At 36.1% G+C, this 16837-nt stretch overlaps 1 protein-coding gene across 6 annotated transcripts in view; it reads right to left on the bottom strand.

Annotated features, from left to right (window-relative positions):
* Positions 1-16837, bottom strand: part of PTPN4 (protein tyrosine phosphatase non-receptor type 4) — a 197265-nt gene that overhangs the window by 10736 nt on the left and 169692 nt on the right. For all 6 annotated transcript variants that reach the window (XM_044936424.1, XM_045164288.1, XM_045164290.1 and 3 more), the window contains exons 21-26: positions 16412-16502; positions 16266-16327; positions 13993-14139; positions 11074-11202; positions 5440-5588; positions 3788-3923 (exon numbers count right to left, since the gene is read on the bottom strand). In XM_044936424.1, the coding sequence (XP_044792359.1) occupies positions 3788-3923; positions 5440-5588; positions 11074-11202; positions 13993-14139; positions 16266-16327; positions 16412-16502 (714 nt within the window). The remainder of the gene's footprint in view (positions 1-3787; positions 3924-5439; positions 5589-11073; positions 11203-13992; positions 14140-16265; positions 16328-16411; positions 16503-16837) is intronic.

Genomic DNA, 16837 nt, shown 5'->3' with positions numbered 1-16837 from the left:
CTTGAGGATATTATGCTCAGTGAAATGAGCCAATCGCAAAATCATATATGTAAGATTCCATGTATATGATATATCCAGAGCAGTCTGATTCACAGAAACAGAAAACAGAATGATGGCTGCCAGGGACTGGAAGAGAGGAAAATGGAGAGTCATAGTTTAATGGGTACAGAGTTTTAGTTTTTCAAGATGAAGAAGTTTTAATGATTGGTTATACAACAGTGTGAATATACTTAATACTACTGAATTGTACATTTAAAAATGGTCAAGATGGTAAATTTTGTGTTCTGTATTTTACAACAATTAAAAATAAATCTATTATGTATGGATATGGATATAAAAACCTCAAGAAAATACCAGCAAATCAAGTCAAGCAACACATAAAGAGAATTATATACCATGTCTAAGTAAGATTTAGCTCAGGAATGCAAGGTAAGTTTAACATTCAAAAATTAATCAATCTAATACACTCTATTAATAGAGTAAGACACAAACCACATGATCATCTCAACAGATACAGAAAAAGCATTTGACAAAACTGAACACCCTTTTGTCATTGAGACCACTCAATAAACTAATGTGAGGGCACCTTCTCAATTTGATAAAAAAGCATTAATGAAAATCTATGGCTAACATGATACTTAGTGGTAGAAAACAGAAAGCTGTCTTCTAAGGCCAGGAACATGACAAGGATGTCTAGTTTCATCACTTCTACTTAACACTATACTGGAGGTTCTTGCCGGGGCGCTTGGGCAAGATGAAGAGAAGATATGAAATAAGATAAAAAGAAAACCATGCCTATATTGGAAAGGAAGAACTAAACTATATTTGCAAATGACACAATTTTATATAGAGAGAATCTTAAGAAATCTACTTTCACACATACAAAAAATTGAGTTAATAAGTGATTTCAGCAAGGCTGCAGGCTATATGGTCTATATTCAAAACCAGCTTATTTCTATATTTAAGCAATGCATAATCCTAAAACAAAATTAAGAAGACAAGTACACTTACAATATTACCAAAAAGATTAAAAAAACTTAAGAATACATTTAACAAAAAGAAGTACAAGATTTGCACTTTGAAAACTACAAAATACTGCTGAAGAAAATCAGTGAAAACATAAATAAATGGAAAGACATTTTGTGTTCATGCTTTTGAACATGGATTATTATTAAATGGCAACACTCCGCAAAATGACCTATACATTTAATGCAATCCCTATCTTGCTTTTTTTGAAGAGAGGACAAACTGTTTCTAATGCTCATATGGAAATGCAAAGGACCTAGAACAACCAAAACAGTCTTGAAAAAAACAAAGTTGCAAGATACAGATTTCCTGACTTCAAAATTTATTGTAAATTTTTAGTATTCAAGACAGTGTGGTATTAACATAAAAACAGACATAAAAATCAACGGACTACAACTGAAACTCCAGAAATAAACACTTGTATTTGTGGTCAACTGATTTTTGACAAGGGACCCAGAAACAATTCGTGAGGAAAGAACAGTTTTTTCAACAAATGGGGCTGAGACAACTGAAAGTCCATACAGAGAAGAATCAAGTTAGAACGCTACCTCAAACCATATGTAAATATTAACTCAAAATGTATCAGACACCTAAATGTGAGGCCTAAACTATAAAACTCTTGGAAGAAAAGGGAGGGATAAATATTTGTGACTTTAAATTAGGCTGTGATTTCTTAGCTATGACACCAAAAGTATATGTGATTAAAAAGAAAACTAGACTTAATCAAAATTTTAAAAATTGGTGCTTCAAATTAATCAAGAAAGTGAAAGATCAGTATAAAACACTTGCAAATCACAGATCTATAAGAGACTTTATTTAGAAAATATAAAGAACTCTTAACAATTCAATGATAAAACAAAAACCCAAATTGCAGAACAGGCAAAAGACTTGGATATTTCTTGAACAAAGATACACAGATAAATGACCACATGAATCATTACTTATTACAGAAATGCAAATCAAAACCACAATAAGATACCACTCTATATTTAACAGGATGGCTAAAATAAAAAAAAGATAATGACAAGCAATGACAATGATGTGGAGAAAACGGAATGCTCACATACTGCCAGGGGACTGCAAAATGGTACATCTGCTTTGAACAGTTCCTCACATTACCCAGCAATTTCCCTCCTGAGTATATACCCAAGAGAAATGAAAACATTTCCACACAAAAATATAAATACAAATGCTTATGGTATCATTATTCACAACAGTGAAAAAGTGGAAACAATCCAGAAGAATATGTATCTATTCAGTGAAAAAGGAATGAAGTACTGATTATACTACAGAATGTATATCCTTTTAATGTTATGCTAACTAAAAGAAGCCAATTATAAAAGATCAAATTATATGATTCCATTCACATGAATGGTCCAGAATAGGCAAACTGATGGAAATAGAAAGTAGATTAATAGTTGCCTAGGACTAGGTTGGGGAAGGCTGGGGAAGATACTAGGAAAAATGGGTACAGGGAACCTTTTTTGGAGTGAAGAAAATGAGCTAAAACTAGATAGCAATGATGGCTGCCAAACACCATGATATACTACAAACCAGTGAACTGCACATTTGTTATAAAGGTGAATTTTATGGTACATGAATTATATAAAGCTATTCTAAAATTTGAGAAGACATGATTAATATGAAACAACTGGAAATCTGAATACTGGCTATTGCTATTAGAGAATTATTGTTAATTATAATTTGGTGTGATAATGGTGTTACGGTTTTGTTTAGAAGGAAAACCACTCCTCATCTTTTAGAGAAACATACTGAAATACGTATAGACAAAATGATATGGTATCCAGGGTTTGCTTCAAATATGAGGAGAGTAGGTAGCCGTATAAAGGAAACGTGATGGCCAATGCCAGGGCTGAGTACGCAACACAGTGTTCAGTACATTACATTGTCTATTTTTGTGTAAGTTTGAAATTCTCTATAATTAAATGCTAATAATATAGCAGGCATTTATTAGACCACATAGGTCAGTTCACTTGAGTAACCTTAATGCCGCCAACAATGCAAACATTCCACAATGGCTTAATATAAAAAATAATCTTAACTTTAAAATTTCATGATTCTTCTTTTGATTCTTGGAACATAATTCAGAGTCATTATAGAATACAGTAAATTAATAGCTTAACTTTATATTAACAGTAAGTTAATAGCTTAATTTCTATGATTTTTGCTGTTGCAATTTAAGTTCTTATGGAAAAAAGAGAGGCAATTTCCCCATAGCTGTTTCACAGAAAGTAGTCTATCAAGATTCTCCAGTCTAGGGACACTATGGTTCTCAGCATTCCATTTGACTAAGTAACACAGGATAAGTTGCTCCTCTGCACCTGCTGAAGCAGTCAAAAACTAGCAAGCGAGGGTAGTGTAGGCAAACATTTTCTATAAAAAACCAGATAGCAAACATTTTTGGTTTTGCAATCACAAATGCAAAATGCAGCAGGTGGCCTGCTGCAACTTCTCAGCTCTGCTACTGTAATGTGAAAGCAGCCATAGATAATATGTAAATACATAGCTGTGGCTGATTCCAATAAAACTTTATTTATAAACACAAGTGGCGGGCCAGGTTTGGCTCATGGACAGTATCTGCCAATCCCTAAGCTAGAGTTATTACCTCCTGGAAGAGAATTAAAAAGAAAAAAGTATAGTTTGGAACATACACTGATAACAAAAAACCATGACATACACTGATAACAAAAAACCATGACGTTGAGAATATACACTTACACATGAGCTATGTAGTACTTACAGGAGTTTGGATCATCATGGCTCGCTGATCTCTCATTGTTCTCACAATATCTAGTGGATAAACTGGCTGATTGCATTCAATGAGACACATGGCTGTTTCCATAGTAATAAGAACCCCAGTTCTTCCAATCCCAGCACTAAAAAGGATAAATATGGGACAAAGTCTTACTGATACGGTTCTGTTAAACTTCTTATGCCTTTTGTGGAGAAACTTAGAGAACTGAATCATATTACGGTAGAAGAACAACTTGATTTTAATATTTTATATTATCAAAAGTGGCAAGGCAACTGGAAACTATTTTGAAAACAAAAAAAAATTTCACTTAATACAGATTAAATGGTTTGTAACCACCTCTCCCCCACTGTTAGTTGCAAATATACAACTTTAAAAGCGTCACATTTCAGTTTTTAAAATCTGAACAAGGTATAGAAGATTAGTGACATAATAGCTTTAAAATGCAAAATAAGAGAATTACAATAATAAATCAGTAACAAAAGCAAAAAAGACAACTAAAACACTCAAAAAATTAGCTTTTAAAGCCAAATTTAATTTTCATTAAACTTTACCACTGAGGTAGTTAAGATATTGAGAACTAAGGATATCCAACAGCCAAATGGGCCCACCATTCCTGTCATCTGCCTCTCAAATAACTAGGCTAAAATCTGTTTTGATGGATGTGAAAGTCTACCCTTAAAAAGTGCTGGAAAGTATAAGGATAAAGAGATACCTTAATACATCCTCTGAATCAAATCACTTAATAACAGAAGTAACAAAGAGAAGGAGAAAATAATTCCTGGCTCCTAATCTCTGGGTCTGTGGCAATGAGTCTGGAATCACTGATTTCAGTCCCTTGAGGGCAGATGGGCGCCTGAATATGAAAGGAAGGAGGGTGTCCACTACTGCTCACTTGGAGCTCCTGGAAGTGGCACATCCTGAGGTAGTATTGGGTGGAGTCATCACCGACTCAATGGACATGAGTACGGGTAAGCTCCGGGAGTTGGTGATGGACAGGGAAGCCTGGTGTGCTGCAGCCCATGGGGTTGTAAAGAGTCAGACATGACTGGGCAACTGAATTGAACTGAACTGAACTGACTCCAAGGATGTGAAATGCCAATCAAAGGTCTTAGGAGAGGCCAGGATGGAGTACCTTGCTGGAGGGGGAAATCCAAACCTTATGATACAATCTAATTCTTACAATATTGTTATTTCTCAAATCTATAATACCATTAAATTTAAGACATAACCCAATTTCAGAAATGTTTGACTATGAAAAAGACAAACTTCTAAGAACTAGTATTATTTTTACTTTTTATGATAAAGTTTCTGCCAATTGTATGTTAAGTCATATTCTTTGCTTTCTACCTTCAGAACACTGCTTTGAGTTCTAATTTACCAGAGAGACAATCACAACTTAAGGGCAAAAGAGAGTACATATTCCCTTTAAAAAATGACCTATTTAGTCACTTAGTGTTAGTCATTCAGTAGTGTCCAACTCTTTGCAACTCCACAGGGGTCAGAGCCCGCTAGGCTCCTCTCTCTGGTGGGGTTTCTCAGACAGGAATACTGCAATGGGTTGCCATTCCCTTCTGGGCTTCCCTGGTGGCTCAGACGGAATCTAGTCAGTTACTCAATCATAAAAGAAAATAAAATACCTGCAATGAACAACTATAGGTTCTTCCTTGCCAGCCCTCTTATTTCGTACGTGGCAAACAAAATCCAGAAAGTCGCTTGAATCGTCAGGGACTCCATGGTCGGGCCAGGCTATATACTGGATTTGAGTGAGTGGACGACTCTCATTTTTCTACATATAAATGAAAGATTATGCAACTGACTTAGAAATAATCCTTAAAATATATGTAAACATTCATGTCATTTTAATTTTAGAAGCAAAAGAAACTACTTTCATTATGCCCCAAAAGTAATGTATAAATTCAATAAAACTCAAAAGTTTAAGGAAAAGGAAAGAAACCACTTTATAGAAACAGCTGTATCCATTTAAGAATCAGTCACCTGGATTACCACTCTTCTTATAACTAAATTTCTATATTTGTATTTTTAGGATGATAATCAGGTAAACAGACAAAAATAGATTAAGATTCCAGAGAAATGTTTAAAACAAAATAAAAACTAGATGAGCAAAAAAGGTTAAAAAAAATTTTTTTTAATGAACAAAGTTGGGCTAATCCTGATAAGAACAAGTGAAATTATGGACATCAAGAAAATAAAATCTCAAAGTAAATGCAGATTAAAAACTGGAGACCATAAAACACAAAATCAAATCAATATTTAATTCTTCTCTGGGAACCAATTTCTCCATTGGTATAATGGAGAAAGTAAGGTATTGAATGCATACATCTTAGTTCAAATCTCAATTTCGTCAGTTAAGACAGTATTTCATGGTCTCATTTTCTTCAACTGAAAAATGAAACAACATCTACACCTAAAAGGGATAGTCTTACGTTACAACTGATTCATTTCAAGGACCGGCAAATCACCCAATCACAGCTGTTTGGAATCATATACTCATAGTCAGATTCCAACACTGTGAAATCTGGTTACTGTCACTTACATTGGATGAACTTCCAAAGAACATGAATGTAAAGGTACTTAAGAAAAAAAAATTCCCAGAGAGACCTCAATTCAATCTGGGAACTAATGTTACAGATAATTGAAGGCATCTAATACAGAATACCTTTGACTATTATCATTAACAAAAGAACTTAATGGTACCAGTAATCTGCAAGAAGGATAATTAAAGTCATACTTTATTAAGTTTTGGGGTAGTGTTTATCTGTTTGTCCATCTATCCATCCATGTATGTACGTATTTATGGCAGCAAATTAATTTTCCCAATTATATTTGGCTCAAACCTTAGAAACCAATTTGTGTCTCAGCATAGTTCTGAGATACTCAGGACTGCAAAGAAAAGCCACTATAACATATAAAACTGCCACAGATAATTTGTAGGTGGAGAACAACAGGATATACATATTACCTGATGTGACCACTGACCATACACAAGCTCATTTTTCACTTCTATTTAGGAAAATGAAAAAAACAGCTTCTTGGCTTGCTTTGTTACATACAACCATTAGTTATACAGCACACATGCCCAAACCCAAAATTCATTCTGATACTATCTCCAGCCCATAAGGTTTTGAAACTGTACTTTCTTGTAACTTCAGTTTTATTCAGTGCCAGATTCCTGCAGTATACATTAGCACAACTTCTAGCTCCTTTCCTTTCTAGTCAGCAAGGTCCCATCTCACTGGACTCTTCTAGTCACTTTCAGGGATGGGGTGCGTTAGGAGTGGTGTATGAGTGGAATTAGGGGAGATGTGGTCTCATCTCCGAAGGCCTCACTGTGGATGCCTGTGATGTTCTTCTCCAGCAATCAACCACTCCTTTTTTCCTACAGCCCCTTAGCCTCAAGATGGCTGGTGTAGGCACTGGCAGCCTGACAAGACAAGCAGATTCTGCTTCCACATACATCTTCCAGTTGGGTGACTGAGCTGGCATTTATTCATCAGTTTGCACTTCTGGCTTTAATCTGGAAGCCAAATGGAGGGACTCAGGGAGCAGGTAAGGAAAACTAACAATTAAAAAGCTGTAAAGACACCCACTCCAGTATCCTTGTCTGAAAAATCCCATGGACAGAGGAGCCTGTCAGGCTACAGTCCATGGGGTCACAAAAGAGGTGAAGATGACTTACTGACTAAACAACAGCAGCAATCTGTCTGATGTTACAGCGTCCTGCCTACAATCTTACCCTCCTAAATAATGAGGAGATTGTGAAACTGGTCTTCTCCACTCATTTCATGTTCAGTCACTCAGTCGTGTCCAACTCTTTGTGACCCCATGGACTGTAGCACAACAGGTCTCCCTGTCCTTCACTAAATCCCAGATCTTGCTCAAACTCATGTCCATTGATTCAGGGATACCATCCAATCATCTGGTCCTCTGTTGTCCCCTTCTCCACCTGCCTTCGATCTTTCTCAGCATCAGGGTTTTTTCCAATGAGTTGGCTCTTTGTATCAGGTGACCAAAGTATTGGAGCTTCAGCTTTAGCATCAATCCTTCCAATGAATATTCAGGATTGATTTCCTTTAGGATTGACTGGTTGGATCTCCCTGCTGTCCAAGGGACTCTCAAGAGTCTTCTCCAACACGACAGTTCAAAAGCATCAAGTCTTTGGCCCTCAGCATTCTTTATGGTCCAACTTTCACATCCATACACAAATACTGGAAAAATCATTAACTTTGACTATATAGATCTTTGTCCGCTAAGTAATGTCTCAGCTTTTTAATACACTGTTTAGGTTTGTCATAGCTTTTCTTCCAAGGAGTAAGCATCTTTTAATTTTCTGGCTGCAGTCACCATCTGCAGTGATTTTGAAGCCCCCCCAAAAAAAGTCTGCCACTGTTTCCACTGTTTCCCCATCTATCTGCCATGAAGTGATGGGACCGGATGCCATGATCTTAGTGTTTTGAATGTTGAGTTTTAAGCCAGCATTTTCACTCTCTTCTCTCACCTTCATCAAGAGGCTCTTTAGTTCCTCTTCACTTTCTGCCATAAGGGTGGTGTCATCTGTGTCATCTGCATATCTGAGGTTATTGATTTCTCCTAGCAATCTTGATTTCAGCTTGTGCTTCACTTAGCCCAGCATTTAACATGATGTACTCTGCATATAAGTTAAATAAGCAAGAAAACAATACATAGCCCTGACATACTCCTTTTCCAATTTTGAACTAGTCTGTTGTTCCATTTTCAGTCCTAACTGTTGCTTCTTGACTTGCATACAGGTTTCTCAGGAGGCATGTAAGGTGGTCTGGTATTCCCATCTCTTGAAGAACTTTCCAGTTTGTTGTGACCCACACAGTCAAAGATTTTAGGATAGTCAATGAAGCAGAAGTAGATGTCCTTCTGGAATTCTGTTGCTTTTTATATGATCCAACAGATGTTAGCAATTTGATTTCTGGTTCCTCCGCCTTTTCTAAATCCAACTTGAACACCTGGAAGTTCTCGGTTCATAAACTGTTGAAGCTAGCTTGGAGAATTTTGAGAATTACTTTGCTAACATGTGAAATGAGTGTAATCATGTGGCAGTTTGAACCTTCTTTGATATTGCCCTTCTTTGGAACTGGGATAAAAACTGACCTTTTCCAGTCCTGTAGCCACTGCTGACTTTCCCAAATTTGCTGGCATATTGAGTGCGGCACTTTAACAGCATTAGCTTTTAGGATTTGAAATAGCTCAGCTGGAATTCCATCACCACTACTAGCTCTGTTCATAGTGATGCTTCCTAATGCCCACTTGAGTTCACATTCCAAGATGTCTGGCTCTAGGTGAGTAATCACACCATCGTGGTTATCTGGGTCATTAAGATCTTTTTTGTATAGTTCTTCTGTGTATCCTTGTCACATCTTCTTATCTTCTGCTTCTGTTAGGACCATACCGTTTCTGTCCTTTATTGTGCCCATCTTTGTATGAAATGTTCCCTTTGTATCTATAATTTTTTTAAAGAGATCTCTACTCTTTCCCATTCTATTGTTTTCCTCTATTTCTAGGCATTGTTCACTTAGGAAGACTTTCTTATCTCTCCTTAATATTCTTTGGAACTCTGCATTCAGATGAGTATCTCTTTCCTTTTCTCCTTTGGTTTTCATGTCTCTTCTTTTCTCAGCTATTTATAAGGCCTCGTCAGAAAACCACTTTGCCTTTTTGCATTTCTTCTTATTGGGAATGGTTTTGATCACCACCTCCTGTACAATGTGACAAACCTTGGTCCATAGTTCTTCAGGAACTCTGTAAGATCTGATCCCTTGAATCTATTTGTCACTTCCACTGTATAATCATAAGGGATTTGATTTAGGTCATACTTGAATGGTCCAGTCGTTTCCCTACTTTTTTCAATTTAAGTCTGAAATTTGCAATAAGGTGTTCATGATCTGAGCCACAGTCAGCTCCCGGTCTTGTTTTTGCTGACTGTATATAGCTTCTCCATCTTCGGTTGCAAAGAATATCATCAATTTGATTCTGGTATTGACCATCTGGTGATGTCCGCATGTAGAGCCATCTCTTGTGTTGTTGGAAGAGGGTGTTTGCTATGACCAGTGCGTTCTCTTGGCAAAACTCTGTTAGCCTTTGCCCTGATTCATTTTGTACTCCAAGGCCAAACTTGCCTGTTACTCAAGGTATCTCCTGACTTCCTACTTTTGCAGTCCAATCCCCTATGATGAAAAGACATCTTTTTTTTGGTGTTAGTTCTACAAGGTCTTGTAGGTCTTCATAGAACCATTTTACCTCAGTTTCCTCGGCATTAGTGGTTGGGGCACAGACTTGGGTTACTGTGATGGTTTGCCAAATTGAATGGTTTGCCCTGGAAATGAACAGAGATCATTCTGTCGCTTTTGCGACTGCACCCAAGTACTGCGTTTTGTACTCTTTTGTTGACTATGAGAGCGACTTCATTTCTTCTAAGGGATTCTTCCCCACGGTAGTAGATATAATGGTCATCTGAATTTAATTCATCCATTCCAGTCCATTTTAGTTCACTGATTCCTAAGATGTCGATGTTCACTCTTGCCATCTCTAGTTTGACCACTTTGTCCACTTTTAATTTACTTTGATTCATGGATCTAACATTCTAGGTTTCTATGCAGTATTATTCTTTATAGCATCAGACTTTACCTTCACCACCAGATGCACCCACAACTGGGTGTTTTTATCACTTTGGCTCAGTCTCTTCATTCCTTCTGGAGCTATTTCTATGCTCTTCTCTAGTAGCATAATGGGCACCTACCAACCTGGTGAGTTCATCTTTCAGTATCATACCTTTTTGCCTTTTCATACTGTTCATGGAGTCCTCAAGGCAAGAATGCTCATTAAAAAGGGGGAATAATCTAATAGCTGTCTGTTGTTATTTCCATTTCCATCTCCATTTCCATTGGAGATGTACTTCAATACCTTACTGATATTACTTGGAGAAAGAGATGTATAATTAACACCCTGGTACGATTTTTATGAATAGGGAAAATATTAATAGTAATAAGTATTATTTACTCAATTATTTTTTTACTGATCATTCATACTTAGCTACAGAAATTGGAAATATTATATTAAGAGAACATATTTTATAAGATTCCAGTGTATCCTAATGAAGCAAATAGTTCAATAATTTTTTGGATTTCCTAATAACTAGGACTCAAGATTAAAAACATTTTCATCTTTCAAAGCCTTTACCTTGAACATAACGGCTCTAACCAGTAGGCCCCCCGTTCCCCTACCTCCTGGTTGAACAGTGTCATCTTCCTGAAGACATATGCAGTGTTCCCCTCTTCTGAGTGGCAGGTGACTTGGTAGCAGCCATAGAATGAACTTCCTGTGGGTTCCGGCCAATACTGGTGACACTTAACCTGGTATCAATAAATTTTAGAAATAGACATAATTTAGGTTCTCCAATTTTTTTAATATTTTAATTTTTAAGAACTTTCAAGCTTAAAGAAATGTAACAAAAATAATTTAATGAATTCTCATATACCCTTCAATTGCACTCATCTCACATGCTAGTAAAGTAATGCTAAAAATTCTCCAAGCCAGGCTTCAATAATACGTGAACCGCGAAATTCCAGATGTTCAAACTGGTTTTAGAAAAGGCAGAGGAACCAGAGATCAAATTGCCAACATTCACTGGATCATCGAAAAAGCAAGGGAGTTCCAGAAAAACATCTATTTCTGCTTTATTGACTATGCCAAAGCCTTTGATTGTGTGGATGACAATAAACTGTGGAAAATTCTGAAAGAGATGGGAATACCAGACCACCTGACCTGCCTCTTAAGAAATCTGTATGCAGGTCAGGAAGCAACAGTTAGAACTAGACATAGAACAACAGACTGGTTCCAAATAGGAAAAGGAATACGTCAAGGCTGTATATTGTCACCCTGTTTATTTAACTTACATGCAGAGTCCATCATGAGAAACGCTGGGCTGAAAGCAGCACAAGCTGGAATCAAGATTGCAGGGAGAAATATCAATAACCTCAGATTTGCAGATGGCACCATCCTTATGGCAGAAAGTGAAAAAGAACTAAAGAGCCTCTTGATGAAAGTGAAAGAGGAGCGTGAAGAAGTTGGTTTAAAGCTCAACATTCAGAAAACTAAGATCATGGCATCCGGTCCCATCACTTCATGGCAAACAGATGGAGAAATAGCGGAAACAGTGGCAGACTTTATTTTTGGGGGCTCCAAAATCACTGCAGATGGTGACTGCAGCCATGAAATTAAAAGACGCTTACTCCTTGAGAGAAAAGTTATGACCAACCTAGACAGCATATTAAAAAGCAGAGACATTACTTTGCCAACAAAGGTCCATCTAGTCAAGTAGTCATGTATGGATGTGAGAGTTGGACTATAAAGAAAGCTGAGCGCTGAAGAATGATGCTTTTGAACTGTGGTGTTGGAGAAGACTCTTGAGAGTCCCTTGGACTGCAAGGAGATCCAACCAGTCAATCCTAAAGGAAATCAGTCCTGAATATTCATTGGAAGGACTGATGTTGAAGCTGAAACTCCAATACTTTGTCCACCTAGTGCGAAGAGTTGGCTCATTGGAAAAGACCCTGATGCTGGGAAAGATTGAAGGTGGGAGAAGGGAACGACAGAGGATGAGATGGTTGGATGGCATCACTGACTGAATGGACATGAGTTTGAGTAATCTCCGCAAGTTGGAAGAGGCCTGGCCTGCTGCAGTCTATGAGGTCACAAAGAGTCGGACATGTCTGAGTGACTGAACTGAACTGAACATATACCCTTCACAGAGATCTGTCAACGAGCAACATTTTTTTTTGGTCATTTCTTCTCTTTGTAGTAAGAGTCTGTTTGGATATATTTCGAAACTTCAGATATCTTGTTTACAACAAGCTTCCAACCTTAAGTAATTATTACTATGAGGGTGCCAAATGGTATACTAATCGTTATATTTCTTAGATTTAATAGTATGAAAGACTCTTCAACTAAAATGGGAAATGCAATCCATTTACTTTCATAAATTAGGATTAAAAAAATAAGATTTAATGACATACAATTCTGTTACATTCTATTCAGCCATTTAAAACACACTACTCTATCATTTTTAGAATATCCACAGAGCTGTGTAACCCTCACCACAATCACTTTTAGAACACATTCATTACTCCCAGAGGAAGGCCCACATCCATCGGTAACAATCATGCAACTCCTCTAATCCACCTGTCTCCTTCCGTCCCAGACCTGGGCAACCACTGCTCTACTTTCTGTCCCCTGTGGCCTACTTTGGACATCACATATAATTGAACCATAAAATATGTTGTGTTTGGTGACTGGCTTTGTTTACTTAGAATAATGTTTTCTAGGTTTATCCATGTTGCAGCATGTATCACTTTTCATACCTTCTTATTGCTAAATAATATTCAACTGTATGACTACACCATATTTTATCTGGTACATTTCGCTTCTTTCTACCTATGGGCTACTGAGAATAACGCTGCTGTGAACATCTGTGCACCAGTTTTTGTGTGGACATGTATTTAATTCTCTCGGGTATTTCTATGAGTGAAATTGCTAAGCTGCAGTCACACTGTTTAGCCGCTTGAAGAAATGAAGGGTGTCTTCAAGGTAGTTGCATCATTTACCAAATCCATCAGCAAGACAGCAGGTTCCACTGCCTCCACATCATTACCAACATTGATTATTTTCTGTCATATTTACTTTAGCTATCCAACTAGCTATGAAGTAGTATCTCACTGTAGCTTTCACTTCCATTTCCTTGGCAACTAATGATGCTGAGTATCTTTTCATGATCTTATTGGTCATTTGAATGTCTTCTTTGGAGAATCATCTATTTAGATCCTTCGGCCATTTTTAAATGGGATATTGTAATTTCATGGCTAAGTTGTATGACTTCTTCACACATTATAAATACAAATCACTTATTCAAACATTTATCAGTCCATTTAAATAATAATAATAATGGCTAACATCACATTTCTTTTAACACAGTATGTGTTAGTTGCAGTTTTAAGCATTTAACCATGATGATTTTAATCATGACACCATAAGAAAGGAAGTTTAAAGATTACAAAAGAGATTAAATCAATATGAATATTTTAACTATAGATGTAATGTAATTTGAAAAATGTCTGAGCAATGTGTAAGATTCAAGTATGACTTACTCTGCCACGTTCAACCTGTGTGGTCAACATCACAACCATGGAGGAGCCTTGTTCCCAAGTCATCTGCCAAAAATCTGTACAAGTGTGTGGTAATGGCCCTTGACAAGCAATGTACTGATTTATAATTCTAGAAGAAGGAATTTCCATCTAAAAAGAAAAAGACACAAAACCAAAATCGCTTTGCATTATTACTTTTTCTTAGGATCAAATATAGGAAAATCATCTATTAAATGATAACTGAATTAATCTCAATAAATTGCAGAGTCAGTAAAACAAATCTCTATCAACTATTTTATTTGAAGAAGTTTCTTGGCAATGTGCAGTAGCTATATATACTTATCTTTCAATTAGTGGAAACAGAAATTTAAATATTTTCCAAAGTACTCTTATGAAATTAAAAGCATCTATATAGAGAATCCTGTTTCACAGGCACGGACTTGGTATAGAAATAAAAAATATTTCTCTCTCTATAGGAAACAAACACTATATATAAAAATAAACAACAAGGTTCTACTATAAAGCACAGGGAATATATTCGATATCTTTTAAGTTAAAATGGAAAAGAAAAAAAAAGTCTCTAAACAGCTTATTAGTAAATTTTGTGAGGAGCAAAAATTCTGCCATTTGCTTTAGTTTAGATTTTTCATATTACATATGTGTTTATATATTATGTAATATGCATATTAATTATATATAATATATATATAACATGAAAAGATTGGCAAGTATTTTAAATTCATTATTTTCAGAAGTTAAGACTGTAACTATTTGGGGAAGATAAACTATCATCCTATTACATTTTAAACACTGAATTCAAAAGGTGCATGTGTTTATTTCTGGGCTTCCCTGGTGTCTCAGCTGGTAAAGAATCTGCCTCCAATATGGGAAACTTGAGTTCAATCTCTGGGTTGGGAACATCCCTGGAGAAGGGAACGGCTACCCACTCCAGTCTTCTGGCCTGGAAAGTTTTACGGACTGTATATAATCCATGGGGTCGCAAAGAGTCAGACATGACTGAGCGACTTTGACTTTCACCTCACTCACCATACTGTTGTAACACTTTGAACAATAATAACAACAAGCACTTAAATTATTCACATAAAGGAAAGTACAAATCAAACTGTAAGAAATTACCATTTCTTACCTATTAGGTTGAAATATCAGAAAATTTGATAATACCATATACACATATGTAGCCTTTATCAGAAACCACGGGTTCATATATGCATTGGAATTCAGAATTTGGGGGATTTTTGAAAGGTTCTTCAGTGCACACACCATGTAATAAGTAATGTTCCTTGCAGGCTATAGGTCATTACTCTGTAATCAGTCATTATCAAAAAGTCTACAAATAATAAATGCTGGAGAGGGTGCAGAGAAAAGGGAACCCTCTTGCACGGTTGGTGGGAATGTAAATTGATACAGCCACAATGGAAGATGGTATGGATATTCCTTAAAATTCTAGGAATAAAACCACCATGTGAGCCAGTGATCTCACTCCTAGGCATACACCCTGAGGAAACCAAAACTGAAAAAGACACATGTACCCCAATATTCACTGCAGCACTATTTACAATAGCTAGAACATGGAAGCAACCTAGATGTCCATCGACAGATGAATGGACAAAGAAGCTGTGGTATGTATATACAATGGAATATTACTCAGCCATAAAAAGGATCACATTCAAATCAGTTCTAATGAAGTGGATGAACCTACAGTCTATTATACAGCATGAAATTAAGTCAGAGACAGAAAGATAAACATCGTATACTAACACATATATATGAAATCTAGAAAGATGGTACCGATTAATTTATTTCTGAAGAAAGAGATATAGAGAACAGATTTATGGACACGGGGAGTGGACTAGAAGAGGGTGAGATGTATGGAGAGAGAAACATGGAAACTTACATTACCATATGTAAAATAGATAGCCAATGGGAACTTGCTGTATGACTCATGGATCTCAAACAGGGGCTGTGTATCAACCTAGAGGGATGATGGGGAGAGAGATGGGAGGGAGGTTCGAGAGGGAGGGGACATATGTATAATACTTGCAGCTGATTCATGTTGAGGTTTGATAGAAAACAACAAAATTCTGTAAAGCAATTATCCTTCAATTAAGAAATAAATCAACTTTTAAAAAAAGTGCTCATCAGAGGTACAAAATAAAGTTGATCCTCATTAATCATGGATTCTAGAATAAACCTCAAAGTTTAGATCAGCCCCTCTTATTCCAAATGACAAAGGTATAATTTAAAAAAAAACTTACATTTATATAATTTGCATTGATATAGTCTTCATTACCCTTTAAAATGACCCGTGTAGCATCATCTGAAAAAATTTAAAAGACAGAATATTTTAATAAAGTTATGTTAAGAAGATTAAACTTAACACACAAGGAGAATAGATACTTACAAGGCGAAATATCTCTGTATCTATTTTTGGAAATGTTCTGAGGTAATTTGGCACAACACATTGTCATTCCAGGCTTTTTCCGATATAGTTGCTAAAAAAAAGAAAGTACAAGACAAGTTCAGAAAGCCATTGAGAGTTTTTACTTTTTTAGACTTGATTCTATGCTATCAAGAAATGGGTTTTTACATTGGAATACCTCATCTATACAATGATGTATCTTAGGTTAGTAAAGTATTGAACCAGGTTTGCAAAGCTGAATTCTGCAAAATTTCTAATATGAATTATAAACATTTTGAAAAATGGTAAAACATGTAAAAACAATTTTGCTTACAGAAAGAGTACCTGAAATTTTAAATAGCAAATCTATAGGAAATATTTACTTCATTTATTTTATATTTGAAGGTACTCCTTTATTTCTTTTTTAAT

Source organism: Bubalus bubalis, chromosome 2, assembly GCF_019923935.1.
Source record: "Bubalus bubalis isolate 160015118507 breed Murrah chromosome 2, NDDB_SH_1, whole genome shotgun sequence".
NCBI lineage: Eukaryota > Metazoa > Chordata > Mammalia > Artiodactyla > Bovidae > Bubalus > Bubalus bubalis.
This window is presented reverse-complemented; position numbering and strand designations above follow the sequence as displayed.